The sequence below is a fragment of the Piliocolobus tephrosceles genome, chromosome 1 (assembly GCF_002776525.5).
Source record: "Piliocolobus tephrosceles isolate RC106 chromosome 1, ASM277652v3, whole genome shotgun sequence".
Lineage (NCBI taxonomy): Eukaryota > Metazoa > Chordata > Mammalia > Primates > Cercopithecidae > Piliocolobus > Piliocolobus tephrosceles.
This window is the reverse complement of record NC_045434.1, coordinates 175,519,727-175,536,382: the sequence shown is the minus strand read 5'-3', so window position 1 is coordinate 175,536,382 and position 16,656 is coordinate 175,519,727. Positions and strand designations below refer to the sequence as shown.

The window sequence follows — 16,656 nt, the reverse complement described above, 5'->3', positions numbered from 1 at the left end:
CAAGCGATTCTCCTGCTTTAGCCTCTTGAGTAGCTGGGATTACAGGCATTTGCCACCACGCCCGGCTACTTTTGTATTTTTAGTAGAGATGGGGTTTCACCATGTTGGCCAGGCTGGTCTCGAACTCCTGACCTCGTGATCCTCCCACCTTGGCCTCCCAAAGTGCTGGGATTACAGGCATGAGCCACCGTGCCTGGCCTGCTCACACTTTTTTTTAACTGATCAATACAATACACAACCTTGTTGTATGTGTATTTCTGTTTAAAGATATCTTATTTAATGCATATTGTTGACTCATTAGCATTGAACCCACAGCCTGCAGAACCATAACTCAAGCCTGAAAGAAGCCTATCTAACACAGGTATTTTTCCATAGGGCACATCACAGTCTCCTTGCACTTTGGAACAAAAGATAACACTTTAGCACTATGCCTGAGGAACATTTTTGAACACGGAAATCACCAAAAACATCACAAAAATATAAAAAATATGGCATTAAATACACTGTGAAAAAGACACTGTTTACAGTATGAAAGCTGAACCAAGAAGGCAGTATGTCACCTTGTTCAAACTCAGCTGTAAATATGCATGTTGGGTGACTCAAATTCCTTGCTGCTATGCGTATGTTGGTGAATGACTGCAAAAGTGCCACAAGTATAGATTTTGAGATTACATATAAATTTAGCAAGTACAGAATTCATAAATTATGAGGATCAACTGCACTAATGTTCTACCTAAAATATTCTTCTCTCTTTCTGTAGAATTCAGCTGGCTAACTCCTATATGCCTTTCAGGACTCAGTTCAAGATCTCTAGGAAATCTCACCTGGCCCCAGTCTAGGTGAGATATATACTTAAAAATGGCCTCACAATACTCATTTGGACCTATTTCTTTTTGCTTATCAGGCTGCTTTACAATTGTTTACTTTTCTGTTTCCTCTATCTGATTATAAGATCCTTGAGGGAACTGAGGGCAGTGGTTCACATGTGTAATCCCAGCCCTTTGGGAAGCTAAGGTGGAAGGATTATTTGATCGCAGGAGTTCGCAACTAGCCTGGGGGAAATAGTGAGACCCTGTCTCTACAAAAAAAAAAAGAAAAAGAAAGAAAAAATTAGCTAGGCATGGTGGTGCGTGCCTATAGTCCCAGCTACTCTGGAGACTTGGGTGGGAGGATCACTTGAGCCCAGGAGGTCGAGGCTGCACTGAGCTGTGCCTGCATCACTGCATCCCAGTCTGGGTGACAGAGTGAGATCCTGTCTCCAAAAAAAAAAAAAAAAAAGAAAGAAAAAGAAAAAAAAGTCAGAGGGAGTTTGTTTGCCCATTCTGTTCTGCCATGTGAGGACACAGCAAGAAAATGCCAAGTATGAAATAATGAGCCTTCATCAGACACCAAATCTGCTTGTGCCTTATCTTGGACTTCCCAGCCCCTGTTGTTTTTAAGTTACATAGTCTAAGATATTTTGTTATAGTAGCCCAAATGGATTGAGACAGTATCCAAATCTAGCTCCATAAAAGCAGCTAGGTAAATGTTTGTTGAATAATGTCTTCAAGGAAGTAGAAGGAGACTCCCTGTAACAGTCAAGAGGAAATGAGTATAAAACCAGAGGTTTCATGAATAAAACAGCAAAGTAAATTAGATTTCAACTACTAATTTAAAGCTTTTTCAAAGGAAGATTTGATTTTAACTTTTTTCAAACTAATGGCTTTTTTTTCAGGTTATATTAACTTCAACTTACATTGTAATAAGAACAGTTCTTGTTAAGTGATATAATAAACTTCTTGTTTGAGACAGTTTGAATTGCTTCTAAAACCACTGCCACTAAAAGCATCTTAAGTGACAGTTATGTTTAGATATAGAAACATAGTTAAATATTCTTTTATTTTTCTATCTACTTTGGTTTAGGACAGATGCCTCTGACTTCAACAGACTATCAGAGATATGTAACATTAATTTTAGAAAACCACTCAGACAGAGAGTACTGAGCTCCCTTTGGAAACAGTGCAAGTCTCTGCTTTCCCATCACCAATGCTTCTGGGCCTGCACTCATGGAGAAGTCCTCTGTTATCAGGCTGGCTTCGTAAGTCAGTCCCAGCATCTTTGAAGGCATATTGATGCTGAAATGGAAAGGGTTTCAGGGCAATCTCTTCCAGCTTCATAGATGAAGCCCTAGGACAGAAGCAAACTTTCCTATTTATAGCAGATCCTTGAATAATATTTTGTTCAACGTCATTTGGTTATAACGTTGATGAAAAAAAACAATCTGACTCCTGGCTGGGGCCACTGTCTGTTTGCATGTTCTCCTCACGTCAGCGTGGGTTTTTTCCAGGTACTCCCACATCACAAAGCTGTGCACGTTAGGTTAGTTGGCATGTATAAACAGTCCCAGTCTGAGTGTGAGCATGTGTATGAGTAAGCCCTGTGATGGAGATGGTGTCCTGTACAGGGTTGGTTCCCGCTTTGCACTCTAAGCTGCCAGGATAGGCTCTGGCCACTCAGGACCTGACCCTGCACTGAAATAAATGGGTAAATAATTATTTTACTTGCTTTTATTAATCTTTTGTAAATGTATGTATCGCTCACATTTATTTCAATGCTGAATATTAGAAGTGTTTTGGTCTTTATCTAGAAGTTTAGTGATTTTTTTTGTGTGACCAGAAATGTGCCCTAGGAATTTAACTTTTTTTTTCTTTTTTTTTTGAGACAGGGTCTTGCTCTGTTGCCCAGGCTAGAGTGCAGTGACACGATCATAGCTCACTGCAGCTTCAAACTCCAAGGCTCAAGCAATCCTCCTGCTTCAGACTCCTCAGTCGCTGGGACTAAAGGTGTACGCCACCATGCCTGGCTAATTATTTTTTGTAGAGACAGGGTCTTGCTTTGTTGCCCAGGCTGATCTGGAACTCCTGGGATCAAGTGATTCTCCCACCTTGGCCTCCCAAAGTATTGGGATTACAGGTGTGAGCCACCACACCTGGCCTTAAGTCCTGTTTATATTAATTAGCCTATGATAAAACTGGTTTCATTATATGCCACTTACTTAAGTTCACAGTTTCCAAAAACCTATCAATGACATTGAGATTTACTGTATCTGCATTTTCAGGTGCTTCTTGCATTAAAAATAATGGCAGGCTAAGAATAAAATGATTCTTTTGTGTCTAGTTTCCTGGTTAAAGAGAACTCAGAAACCAACATATGTACCCAAAATTTGAAAATCTATCTGTGTTCTCTCACCACATACCAATATCCCCTTTGACTCTTCCTATAATGTCAGTTTACAAGACTGAGATGAAAAATAGATAGCTGACTTCGCCTTTTCATGCTGAACAGTATCATCCTCCTCTCAGAATGGCAAACTGTATGACTGGCTACTTACATGGAATCCCCAGTTTGCCCCAGGAGAGATGCTGACTATCTTTCAGTGCTTCAATGTGGTCTACTTTCACCTGACGTAATTTGCTGTATGAATGTAGGCAAGGCCAATTTCTCCTACCCTTTTTGCAAAAAAGGGGTGAATACCTGCTTTTCTCTAATTACTTAGAGTCCAAGAGTAAAGGACAGATAGTAAATACCAGGGGCTGTAACTCATGAATTATTTCATGAACAATTTTGAAAGATTAACTAGAACTGAATGGCAAGTAGCAGAAGGCACCATACATATTAAGGGTGAGCTACTGTTTCAGAAACGTTTATGCCAGTTACAAATAGGTATGTATGCGTTTACTGGGTAATGATGTAAAACATTTTTTACTGCAGGTTCCAGGCAAAAGTTTGGAAGCCACTGCCCCACACTATTTATCATTGGTCTTAAGTGCTGAACTGCCCCACTCCTGGACCATTGCTGAAAGATGTGGCTTCAGATATATTTGCAAGCGCTTTCTTTTAGCACAGCGCTCCTTGTCACTACTGGCTCATTCTGAACTTTGTGATTCTACTCTGAAGAAGACAATACCTTCTTAGCCCCAAGAAAAATGATATCTAGTTTTAGGCACTTTGCATGTGTGTCATTCATCTGGTACTTGACTTTTCTTTTCTACACATATACATTTCCTAACTAAACTGGAAAAACTAGGGATGGGGCTATAGTTACCCTGTGACAAATACAGTATCCTAATACATACAAGATGCTTGATCAACATTCTTAGAATAAGCCCTTTTTCTCTGGCAGAGTCCCACTTCTGGAATCAATGTCTACTCAACTCTGGTCAATTTAGAGACTGGAAAAGTTTATGCTCTATCTAGGCTTATTTGACTGACCAAGGTATTTAACCAACTCCATCACCCACTCCTAAGCTATTCTTCGAATGACTACTGCTGATCATTTCCAGATTTTGTAAACTCAAATGAAATAAACTCTCATTAGCTAATAAAAATGGGTTATCCACTTTTCTTGGGGGTTAGATGACACTCCTGTTTTATTTGATACCTACTCTACTCTGCAGGAAAGGGTGACTCAAGAAACTTTCAACTTTTTCTCAACTGCTATATTTAGTAGAATTATTTTCTTTTGCAGAAAGGATTAACATTTTAAATATTTGGCAAATTCATAACTATTTTACCTGATTTTAACATGCTGGGATTACAGTATGCAAAACCCCATTTCAAAAAGTAAAACAATCTGAAATGAATTCCCTATACCTACAATTCCCTATACCCTATTCATACTAAACAACTAAACAAATATTCATAGCTTACACAGCAAAAAATCAAACTTTTCCTACCTGCTTATTCATTTCTGTGATGTTTATCCAGACTTTGTTCAAACCCATCTCTCCAGATTCAATCTTCTCAAGCTGTTTTTGCTTGCTGAGTAGTTCTTCATTAAGTTTGGGGATTTCTTGGAATGAGCTTTTCTGATTAGATTCCACTAAAAAGACAAAATAAGAACAATCATAACTAGCATAAAGTGCCCTCATGGTCCTAAGATGAAAAAAATCATCAAGCAGTAGGAAAGAAGATGGATTAATAAAAGTTAATTCTGACATTGTTCTTTGGTTTATGTGAATATATATCTTTTACACTAAAGCTCGAATTTTAACTGGGGCTATTTCACTACTGGCAATGCAACTTTTAAAGTTAGCTAACTAAAACTCATAACAGAATGTGAGCAGAAAGAGTTGCCTTTGAATCTCAACTCCGTGACTTACTATGATCTTGAGCAAATAACTCAAATTCTTAGAGCTCAGTTTCCTCATCTGTAATACAGTGATAAAATATACTTCACAGGATTGTTAATATTAAGTGAGAGAATGGCTGTAAAACACTTAACACAGCTGGCCAGGCATATAATAGATGATAAATGCTAAGTACTACTGACCAACTCAGTTAAGGAGTTTTTAGATTAGTCAATTAAGATTTATAAATCTTATTCTATTAATGCCCAAGGTGAGATTGTAAGTTATATTTCTAAATGCTTAAATCTATTTTTTCCACCTTAGTCAACTGCAAGAGGGAGGTCTTACTACCTTTTGAAAGCTGTTAGGAGGACTAAGATTTTTAATCTTTTTCATAAATAGTAAACAGTATTTTCTTAAGTCTTAAATCACCCCAAAACTCAAAATGAAATAGAAGATAAAAGAATATGCTAGGTGAAGTAGTGTGATATTTGGCCTTTTTTTGGGGAAACAATAGCTCCTGAATGGCTTAGGGATTTGCCAGTCTGAAGGTAGAGGCCTGAAACAATGCTTTCTCTTCTTTCTTTGAAGAGCATTTTCCCTTTTCATAGAGAATAAAATATTAATAATGGCTAGTCCTCCAGAATAAAATCTACATCCTTTTTTTTTTTTTTTTTTTTTTAAGCCACAGACTGCCTTAGTTATTATATGCTTCCTTAAAACTAGAAACTGGCATAAAAGAGCCATATAAAACAACTTCCTAAAAGACTTTTTTGTTCATTTTTGCATGGTTAGCTACATTTTGTTCATTTGTTCACGTAGTATTTTGTTCATTTCTACACTTAGAACACTCCTGACACATTTTACGCACTCAATCAATATTTACCACCTGAATAAATATCTGGCCTTTGCTTAACTTCCAATTACATTTCTCATCACTTTACCTACCTCTTCAACCTACTTGTGGTCAAGCAGATCTTCCTGACACACTAACCTCTGAAGCCTCATGACCCTTGCACATGCTATGGTTTCTGCCTAGATGCCCTTGGCTTGTCTCTTCTTTATTTCTACCACTTTGGCCTAGTTAATTCCTTTTAATATTCAGCACCAACAGCCAGGACCCTTGGACCACTGAACCTCTTTCCACTCCAAATTCTACCAAGCACTTAACATGTGGTGCTGTAACTTTACTCATCTGTCTCCTCTACCAAATGGTGAGAGGCTTGAGGACAAAGACTAGATCTAACTTGGGTATGCATTTCCAGCAGCCAGCACAGAGCCAGGTATACAGAAGGGTTCAAATGCTTGCTCTGTGAAATAATTGTAGGGTATAAAATGGAGTTAATGTTATACTATTAAGTTAAACAAAAAAACCCTCAACACATAACCCAGGCTGGGTGCGGTGGCTCACGCCTATAACCCTAGCACTTTGGGAGGCCGAGGTGGGTAGATCACCTGAGGTAAGGAGTTTGAGACCAGCCTGGTCAACATGGTGAAACCCCCTCTCTACTAAAAATACAAAAATTAGCCGGGCGTGGTGGCACACCTGTAATCCCAGCTACCCGGGAGGCTGAGGAAGGAGAATCACTTGAACCTGGGAGGAGTTTGCGGTAAGCCAAGATCTCGCCACCGCACTCCAGCCTATGCGGCTGGAGCTAGATTCCATCTCAAAAACGAACAAACAAACAAACAAAACCAAATAAAAACCCAAACACATTGAACAGCAACTAAGATCCCCCACAAAATGAGGAGTAATGGTGGTATCCTTATTTTAAGCAAGCTCACTATTGAAAATTCAGAATAATTAAAAGAAATGAGATATATTTCCTCATTTTCCAAAAATGTTTGCCAAAGGGTTTCATTATAATGACAGACTTCCTACATGCTTTAACATTTAAAAAAATTGATATTCGGTAATTATACATATTTACAGGGTACACAGCAATGTTTCCATACATATAATGTATAGTGATCAGATCAGAGTAATTAGCATATCCATCATCTCAAACATTTATCATTTCTTTGTGTCGGGAATATTTGATATCCTCCTTATAGCTATTTGGAACTATCTAGTGTTAACTCTAATCATGCTACAGTGGTACATAACACTAGAACTTTCTCCTCCTATCTAGCTGTAATTTTTCATCCTTTAACCAATCTCTCCCTATCCTTTCTTCCCCTACTCTTCTCAGCCTCTAGTATCCCGTTGTATTTTTTTACTTCTATAGAATCAAATTTTTTTGAAATATATTTTTATTTTGTTTAGACATGAGGTCTCTCTCTGTTACCCAGGCTGAAGGGCAGTGGCATGATCACAGCTCACTGCAGCCTCAAACTCCCGGGCTCAAGCGATCCTTCTCCCTCAGCCTCCTGAATAGCTGGGACTATGAGTTTGCACCACCATGCCTTAACTTTTTAAGAGATGGTGTCTTGCTATGCTTCCCTGGACTGGTCTCAAACCCCTGGGCTCAAGTGATCCTTCTGCCTCAGCGTCCTTAGTTGCTGGGATTACAGGCGTGAGTCACCACACCCAGTGAGATAAACTTTTCTTATCTTCCACATATGAGTGAGAACACATAGTGTTTAACTCTCCGTTGCCAGCTCATTTCACTTAACAATGTCCTTCAGTTCCATCCATATTGCCAAGAATGACAGGATTTCATTCTTTTTTATGGCTGAATAGTATTCTACTGTGTATACACTACATTTTCTTCATCCATCTGCTGTTGAACACCTAGGTTATTCCATATATTGGCTATTGTGAATAATGCTATAATAAACATGGGGTGTGGATGTCTTCCACATACTGATTTCCTTTTGCCCAGTAGTTTCCAGCAGGTGCTTTTAATGTAGCACTTGATTTACACATGGTTTACAGGAATATATCTATCTCATACAGTGAAAACATTTTACCAGCCAGTCTAAATTCATTTCACTGAATTTCCTATACATTTTCAGTTAGGTTATAAAGAAGAACTCATCCAACAAATATCTGCCATACTCAGGTACCCCAAAGGGGCAAGGGGCAAAGTCTCTCTTTCCTGCAGTCTATATGCACGAAGTAGGAGGTAGGAGTGGAAGAGGAAATAGACAAATACATAAATAACCTGGGTTACAATTATTAACTAATAAACATATAAAGCCGACCAGCCCTGAAAATATTCTGGATCCTGAGGATTGTATGAGCCAAGAGGGGATCACAATGATTATCTGGTTTGGAGCTTTTTAGGAGAGACAAGCCAAGTAGAGGTATGTTTATTACATAAATGGGAGGAAGTGTAGCAAACAAACAAATAACTTATGATTACTAATTCATGTTTTTCCAATATAGGAAGCAAATAATTTAAAATTTTGTATGTTAATGCTCAAAATAATGTACCTAGTTCTTTTGATTCCCTAATCTTTAAGATGAGGAAATGGAAAAATGTCAACATATACCAAACAGTAAACATAATGTTGACAGGATTAAATATAAAATAAACTATATTTTATAGTTATACAATGTCTTTCCAGTTTGCAATAAACTTTTATGTATTAATTATTCAACAACTTGCTATTAAGCCCCCACCATGTGCCCAGCCCTGCATGGGTACCAGTATACACAAAAGACCCTGAAGCTCTCAGTCTAGTGGGGAGCCAGGCATGGTCACAGAATTCCTATACAGTGTGACTGATGTTATGACAGAGGAATGCCCAAAGTGCTTTGGTAGCACAAATACATCTTTATATTTTATAGATGAGAAAATGAAGGCCCATAAGTGACTTGTCTAAGTTTTACAGCTAGTTTTGCAAAGCCAGAATTCAAAAAGTTAAACCTGCTGCTCCTAGGACCAGTACTTTTTCTACTATACTTTAGAGGTTACAGATACCTATATCCCCTAATGCCCTCGTTAGCACAAGACCATTTTTAAGTTCTGCACTAAATGACCAAGTCACTACTTTGTCTGTATGGACAGAAGAGGAGGTGCCTGATTTATTTACACTTTCCACATTTATTTATACTCTTTCAAATTTCTTTTCATTTACTCAAGTGTTCCATAGTTGAGTGACAGAAAAGGATGGTTGAGAATAGAATCTTCCTTAGAATAACTGTGGAGGTCTTTTGAAGTATCTGGTTTTAGAAAAAAGAGTACTGAGCTAAGAGTTTCAGGGCAAGTCAGTACTTTTAGCTTAAGGATCAAGTTTCTCTTTGACTGAAAAAAAAAAAAAAAAAAAAAAAGCCTATCTGCTTTGCTTTCTATTTCAGGTATTTCAGCAATCCTTCTTCCTTTCCTTGCAAGTATCTTGGAAAATTTATAGAAATAAAATCAAGAAGTTCTGGATTTCTCAAAAAGGTACTAAAGCCAGACAAGTAGGTGGTCTTACCCAAATTCGTGAATCCCACTGTCTTCTTGAAAAACAAGAAAAAAAATTAACCTTAAAAAATATATTTAGGCAGGGTGTGGTGGCTCAGGCCTGTAATCCCAGAACTTTGGGAGGCTGAGATGAGTGAATTACCTGAGGTCAGGAGTTTCGAGACCAGCCTGGCCAACAAGGTGAAACCCTGTCTCTAATAAAAAAAAAATTAGCTGCGTGTGGTGGCATGTGCCTGTAATCCCAACTACTCGGGAGGCTGTGGCAGGAGAATCACTTGAACCTGGGAGGCAGAGGTTGTAGTGAGCTGAGATCGTGCCATTGCACTCTAGTCTTGGTGACAAGAGCAAAACTCCACCTCAAAAACAACCACCCAACCAAAAAAAAAACAAAAAAAAAAAAAAAAAAAAAAGCATAATTCAAAGAAAGATTATTTAAACCTAACAAGATTGGTTCCATTTAGTCAAGATGCTGTTTCTCACAAAAAATCTCCCAAGTAGTCTACAATGGTTTAGCCTATGGACTGACTACACCCCATCCCCTACCCTCCCTCAGGAAGTCCTGCTTTGCAATGTCAGGAAGACATCGCAGGTGCTGGCATTTCTATTGTAGCAAATCAAAGCCAATAAAGCAGCTGGACTGACAATTCCAAATATGCTTCATTCAGCTTGCTGACAAATGTAGTCAGGGTCCTAGGAGAATGTGGCTCAGTGGTAGAAAGCAGGGTCTGCAGTCCAGGGTATAATTCTTGACATCTCCTGAAGACAGTATAGTATTTCCAGGGATTGGTATTAACAAGTGTTCAATAAATATTTGTTGACTGATTGCCAGGTCTATTACATGTACCTGGTCTATTTTTAAAATGTAGTACTTTGTTTGCATTCCCAAAGAAATTACCTGAAAAGCTCAGCTAACCCTATAAATTACATAAGTATCTCGTAAACACAGGTGCAGAGTAGTCAGAAAAATGAATCCCTGGATGCGTGAATTGAGAATGTTTTGAAATACATAAATAAATAATTGCTATATGTGATCAAAACAAGCTACAGCACAAGCCTATAGCTCAACTACAAGCCTAACTAACTACAAGGCTGTAGTTAGGAGACCCAATTAACTAACTACAGAGAGATGATGGCACAGACAGATGACTTCGGTGGTTATTTATGGTTGAACACTGTTTCTGAGAACCTAGTTTCCAAGTTACGCTTACTACTTACATAGTAAGAAAAAATTGGCCTTAGAGACACTGTGCAATATTGCAAGGACAACTATAAAGGAGGAAAAATAACTATGGGGTACATATCTCATTGTTTCTTATACCATACTCCAAAAATTGGTAATCCAGGTTAGGATTCTAGCAGAGAATTGTGGCATACCGAATCCCCATCCCCAGAATCAGAAACTCAGAAGAAAATCAAAGTTAGTATTTTAACTTTAGTTTGTTTCAAAGCAACATCACTAGAAATATCATTAACACACTAAAAATTAGCTGTTCTTAGGCTGGGTTCAAAACTTGAGTAACTGTAGGCAGCCAAGAGAAGTTGGGATATGGTAATCTTCTAGGCTTCAGATGGGAAAGTGAGGATATTGTAATCTTCCAGGCTTAAGATGGAAAGTAAGAACTCCAATTCTGGAGCCAGATTTCTTTATGACCTTGAGAAAGCCTTGTGGTCAGTTTCCTGGTGTGCTCATACTATTAAGGTTAGGGTATTTTGTGATTAAGTTGAAACTGGTGCCTTTGCTTAGAAGATTAACTCTTGAAACCTAGAGCCAAAAATTTCAGTGTGGCTAAAAAAAAAAAAAAAAAAAAAAATCTGTTACATCCTGTCAAAGCTACTGTGCAAACATACCTTTTGGAAAAAGTAATTTGGGCCGAGCACAGTGGCTCACAGTTGTAATTCCAGCACTTCGGGAGCCTGAGGCAGGCAGATCACTTGAGCCCAGAAGTTTGAGACCAGTCTGGGCAACATAGCAAAACCCTGTCTTTTACAAACATATGAAAATTAGCAGAGGGTGGTGTGTGCTTGTAGTTTCAGCTACTGGGGTTCGGGGTGTGGGGTGCTGATGTGGGAGGACTGCTTGAGCCCATGAGGTCAAGGCTGCAATGAGCCAGATGCCACTGCACTCCAGCTTGGGTGATAGAGCAAGACCTTATCGCAAAAAAAAAAAAAAAAAAAAGAAAGAAAATAAATGAAAAAGTAATTTGGATGTGTAAAATACAACTTTACAATTTAGAATATACAAAACTCTGTGACTTGAAAACTTCCTTAAACTTTAAAACTCATTCATGAGATAAACATTTCTGACAGTTGGATAGTGTTCAAAGTAGGTATGGTTGTTTTAAGCCCTTCATGAATATGTAAATTAGTGCAAGTTTCCTACAACTTTAAAATTATAACACTCATTAATGGTATTTAAATTTTTTTTCTTGAAACAGATCATGTTACTAGTATAAGCACAGCTAAGGAGAGAAATCTATCAGTCCTTGCTCTAAGCTTGAAAACTGGTAAGTATGCAGAAAACCAGTTCTTTCTGTTTCTTCTACTAAACTTCTTTTAGATCACTGACCAAGTTGATATCAAAGAGATTTGGAGGCACTTGAATAAATGTGCGTAGGCTTACAAGGCCACCGAGAACAGTGGTGCAGATAGTAGTGTTATAAATGTGAACTTGGGCAGCAAGGGGCAAGAAGATGCTCAGCTCTTTCATACTTAATCACTGAACAAATTACTTAATCCTTCTAAGAGCACAAGATAATAAAAATAGCCATCTCACGGGATTATTTTGTAAAGAAAATGATTTGAGACTTGGCACACAGTAGGCCTTCCACAAATGTTAGCTACTCTTATTATTGCCCATTTCTATGCTCTTATTTGGTCTTTCTAAAGAGGCAATCGTTCGACAGATGCTCCCACATTCTTTCTCAAATGGCCCTGTGATGTAGAAGGAATAGCTCAGTGTTGTCATTGTCACTTTATAGTTGGGGAGATGCAAGCTATAAGTAGAGGTTACACGAAGTTCTAGACTCCTATCCTAGGGGTAGAAGTCTCTTGCCTTCTGCACGCTAAGCATTTACTGCAATGCCATTATTTCAGATATTACTTGTCCTGCTGGTGCATAAGCACTGCCTTTTATTTGTGAGTTTAAAAACAAATAAGTGTTACAACATTCAAGCAGACAGCTCAAAAAGAGTATAAAAATACTGAGAGGAATGTATAATTGCTTCACTAGAATGAGCAAAACTCTTCGTTCAGCATGGTTGACTGTGTCCCAGAACCTGGAAAGGAGTCCAAGATTACACCCTGAAAAGAGTGACCACTGCCGGGCACGGTGGCTCACGCCTGTAATCCTAGCACTTTGGGAGGCCGAGGTGGGTGGACCAACTGAGGTCAGGAGTTTGAGAGCAGCCTGGTGAAACTCTGTCTCTACTAAAAATACAAAACAATTAGCTGGGCGTTACTCGGAAGGCTGACCACAAGAATCACTGGAACCTGGGTGGCGGATGTTGCAGTGAGCAGAGATTGCACCACTGTACTCCAGCCTGGGCAACAGAGCAAGACCCTGTCTCAAAAAAAAAAAAAAAAAAAAAAAAGAGTAACCACTTACTTGTTCGAAATTTTTCCTTGAGGGCATCCAGATCCTCCTTGAGAGCAACCTGCATCCACACCAAGCCAACACAGGCCACAACACAGGCAGCAAGGATGACAAAACCACAGAGCGGATAACAGATCTTGCAGCATCGTAAATAGTCTCCCCTGCTCAAGAGGACACATTCAACCATGAGTACAGAAGTGATTATGGGGTATAGCTTTATTAGAAATAGTTTTGCCATGCAATTATCTCCTCTAAATGAATAACCAGTGAATTAACCAGGGAAGGTAGGGTAAAGCACTTAAATGAATACATAATACGACCTATTAAGGGTTCATCTACTGGGTACAAAGGTTTCAAACGTCACATAAAACAGAGGGAGCTCCTGCAGGTAAAAGGAAGAACATAAAGGCACTGCTGCTGTCATCATCAGGAGAGAGGTCTTTGAATACAAGCTCAGGTCACAAAAGTGTAAAGACCAGTGTTTCTCTGCAATTCCATCTCTGCACTGTAATTTGCCTATTGATTTCTCTCTCAAATGCATACTCACTCACTCCGGGGAATCTTATTTCAGTTTCCTGAAACTTTATAAACTTTTAAGCAAGTTTTACTGCAAAAGAAATGAAAGAAACAGGATCTGTTTTTAAGTGGACACATGGTGTATTCTAGCTTATTGGCTCAGAAGTAAGGAAACACAGAAGGGGCTAGATTTCACACAAAACATCAACCAACTTTCAAGGTCTAAACTAACTTAGCAGGGTAACTACTCCAGGTGTCTTCTGATGAAGGTAACACTTCATCAGACCTTCATAACCCAAACCCAGGATTGCCCTTAACAGCCTAAGCTGACAAAGCTCATTAGAAATCAAACTCTTCCTTTAACAAAACAAGACATTTTAAACCAACCAACCACTCCATGTCAGCACCCTGACCTTCTGCCTAGCCATTGTTTCTGCATCTTCAGCAGAATCCTCTTTTAGTGTGCTCCCAGAGAGTCCAAGGGCCTTTTTAAAGTTCCCTTTGGTTCTTTCCCACCCTGAGCCCCAATCCCAATGTCCTCAAATCTTACTACTTGATTTGCCTAGTGGTCTCTACACCCATGAATGGCTAGGGAAAATGATGCCTCTTCTTTTGCCCCCTCGCCAACCCACCTACTCTCAAGGCTCATACTTCCTACAGTATATCTCTCACCATATTTCCCCATCACCAATATTCAGAATCATCAAGAGTGCAAAAACGAAATAATTTGCAGTCTTAAAGTCTCTGTTTCTCCTTTGTTCTACACTGTTTTAAAAGGTCTAGTCTCCAAAGCTTCTGTGCTCCTCTGTCTCCATTCTTCGCTTCTTTAGGACTCCCTGGACTCTTGGCACATTCTCCCAAGTCCACATTTCCACCTCAGATTTGGAGATTTTCTTTCTACACCTAAAGACAGGTCTCTAACTTATTCTTCATTCAGGATCTGAACTTACCTTTTCCCTAAAACCGTTTTTCCCTCTTTGACTTCCAAGGTCTACACCCTTTTTTCTTCCCAAGGACTTCCTTTCTCCTTCCTGTCAATGTGGCCCCTTGGTAGTGCAAGGAGATGCCTTCTTCCCATTCCACCTTTCCCCACTACTCACTTGGCAAAGCGAGAGCGATTTCCAACCACACCAAACTCCTCTTCCTCTTCGGAGCTGGACTCAGAGTCTGAGTCGGGAGGCTCAGTGCGAAGCAGGCGGTGACTGCTTGGGCCTTTCTTGGGCTTCTTTCTCCGGCTGTCCCCAGCCAAACCAATCAATGCATTGAGCTCTTTGCGCTTTTTCATCTTTTTGTGTGGGGTAAGTGGAGCCCCGACTCCTGAGCTGCCAGGCTCGTACCCGACGCCCAGTTCTCTTCCTGCCTTGGAGCTGCCTTCCAGGGTTGGGGATCCTGGGCCAGAGCCCCCTGGTCACTCCCACCTAGGGGTGGGACTGACCAGATCCGCCAGGGACTGGAGATTGGAGCCCAGAGGAAACTGGAACTCAGATGGGTGGGGGAAATCACATAGAAATGGCCAAGGAGCTGGTGACCCCAAAGGATAAGGCCTTGGGCGCAGAATGTTAGTAGAGGGTGGAAAGGGACCTTTATCTTCCAAAGGGCGAAAAAAAGCCAAGTCAAAACTGAAGGATTCTCAGCCCGGATAAGTAGGCAATACTTCTAAGAGTGCTCCAGGAGCTGAGGAAGGGCACGCTTAAAATAGGTGTTTTGGACCTCCGGGGGAGGATTTCCAATGGAGAGGGAAGAGAAACTTGTTCTTGAATGGGAAGAGAGTGGGAGGTGCAGAGCAAGAACGTGGGAACGCGTCAGTCCCTTCCTGGCAGGACAGGTGGCGGCAGGAGGGGGCTCCCAGCAGCTACAGTCCCAACACTGCTTGGCCGCAGAGAAAATGCCCGGCCCAGGAAGCCGGCTGGGTGTGTTATGATCACCGTTCTCCGGCCTCCGTCCTGAACGTGAAGGAGGCCCGAGGCCGAGGAAGATCCGGAGCCCAGCTCGAAGGGTCGGCCTGAGAGAAGCCAGTCCCGCGCCTGCTAGACCCCCGCCCCGCTGTCTGGGCCTTGGGGACACGGTGCTGCGGGCGACGGCGGCTCGGCCGACAGAAAGCGCTCCCGCCGGTAGTTTGAGGTCTCCGGCACGGGCAACTCTCGGCCACTCACACGCGCAGGCCCCACTCCAGCCGCGACTCCGGCCTCTGCTCCGGCTTCGGCCGCGGCTGCTCCGGACAAGTTGTTGTTGGTGTTGGTGGCGGCGGCGGCGGCGGCGGCGGCGGCAGCCGCGGGCTCCAGACCCGGGCCATCGCTCCAACCCCAGATCACTTCCCCTTTGGCAGCGGCCACCGGCCCCGCCTGCCAGTAAGCCGTGCTCCCATTGGTCGCCCGCCTAGGTGACGTCACGCCGGGGCGAAAGTCGTGGCGGAGAGGTGGGGCGTTAAAGGGGCCCTGCCCTGGCTGGGGCTGGGTCCCACCCGCCGGTTAGGGTGGCCCCGCCCCTAGGAGGGCTTCCGGGACCTGCTGCTCATCTGAGCCGGGTGGAGTTCTGCATCCTGCGGAGCGCGGGCGGGGCAGGTAAAGCACCCAGCTGCTCGACCTACCTCGAAAGTTCATCAGCCGCCCAGGCACCCAGTTGTTAACTGGACTAACCAAGTCTGAAGGCTCCGCCCCTCTGACTCTCACACAGGCTATTAAAAGTTTAGGCGCGTTTCAGATTAATGAACACATTCATTCAGTCAATAAATATTTATTGAGAGCTTACTTACTACGTGTCAGGAGCTGTTCTAGCGCTGGGGATACAGCCATGAACAAAATCACCAGGGTCCTTGTCTTCCTGTGTAGGGTTGCCAGATTTAGCAAATGAAAATGTAGGACACCCAGTAAAGTTTGAATTTCAGATAAACAGCAAACAATTTTTTAGCATTAAGACATCCCATGCAACATCTAGGACATCCTCATACTAAAAATTATTCATTGTGTATGTGAAATGCAAGTTTAGCTGAGCATCCTGTATCTTATCTGCCAATCTATTCCTGCAGTTTATTTACACTCTAGTGGGAGGAGAGCAACAATAGGCAAACATGTAAATGTCAGGAGGT

At 41.2% G+C, this 16,656-nt stretch overlaps 1 protein-coding gene across 2 annotated transcripts in view; it reads right to left on the bottom strand.

Moving 5' to 3' along the window:
• Positions 1 to 15,086, bottom strand: part of EFCAB14 (EF-hand calcium binding domain 14) — a 41,593-nt gene extending 26,507 nt beyond the window's left edge. For both annotated transcript variants that reach the window (XM_023221529.2, XM_023221530.2), the window contains exons 1-3: positions 14,672 to 15,086; positions 13,068 to 13,216; positions 4,716 to 4,861 (exon numbers count right to left, since the gene is read on the bottom strand). In XM_023221529.2, coding sequence (XP_023077297.1) covers positions 4,716 to 4,861; positions 13,068 to 13,216; positions 14,672 to 14,856 — 480 coding nt within the window. In that variant the 5' untranslated portion in view covers positions 14,857 to 15,086. The remainder of the gene's footprint in view (positions 1 to 4,715; positions 4,862 to 13,067; positions 13,217 to 14,671) is intronic.
• Positions 15,087 to 16,656: the final 1,570 nt, after the last annotated feature.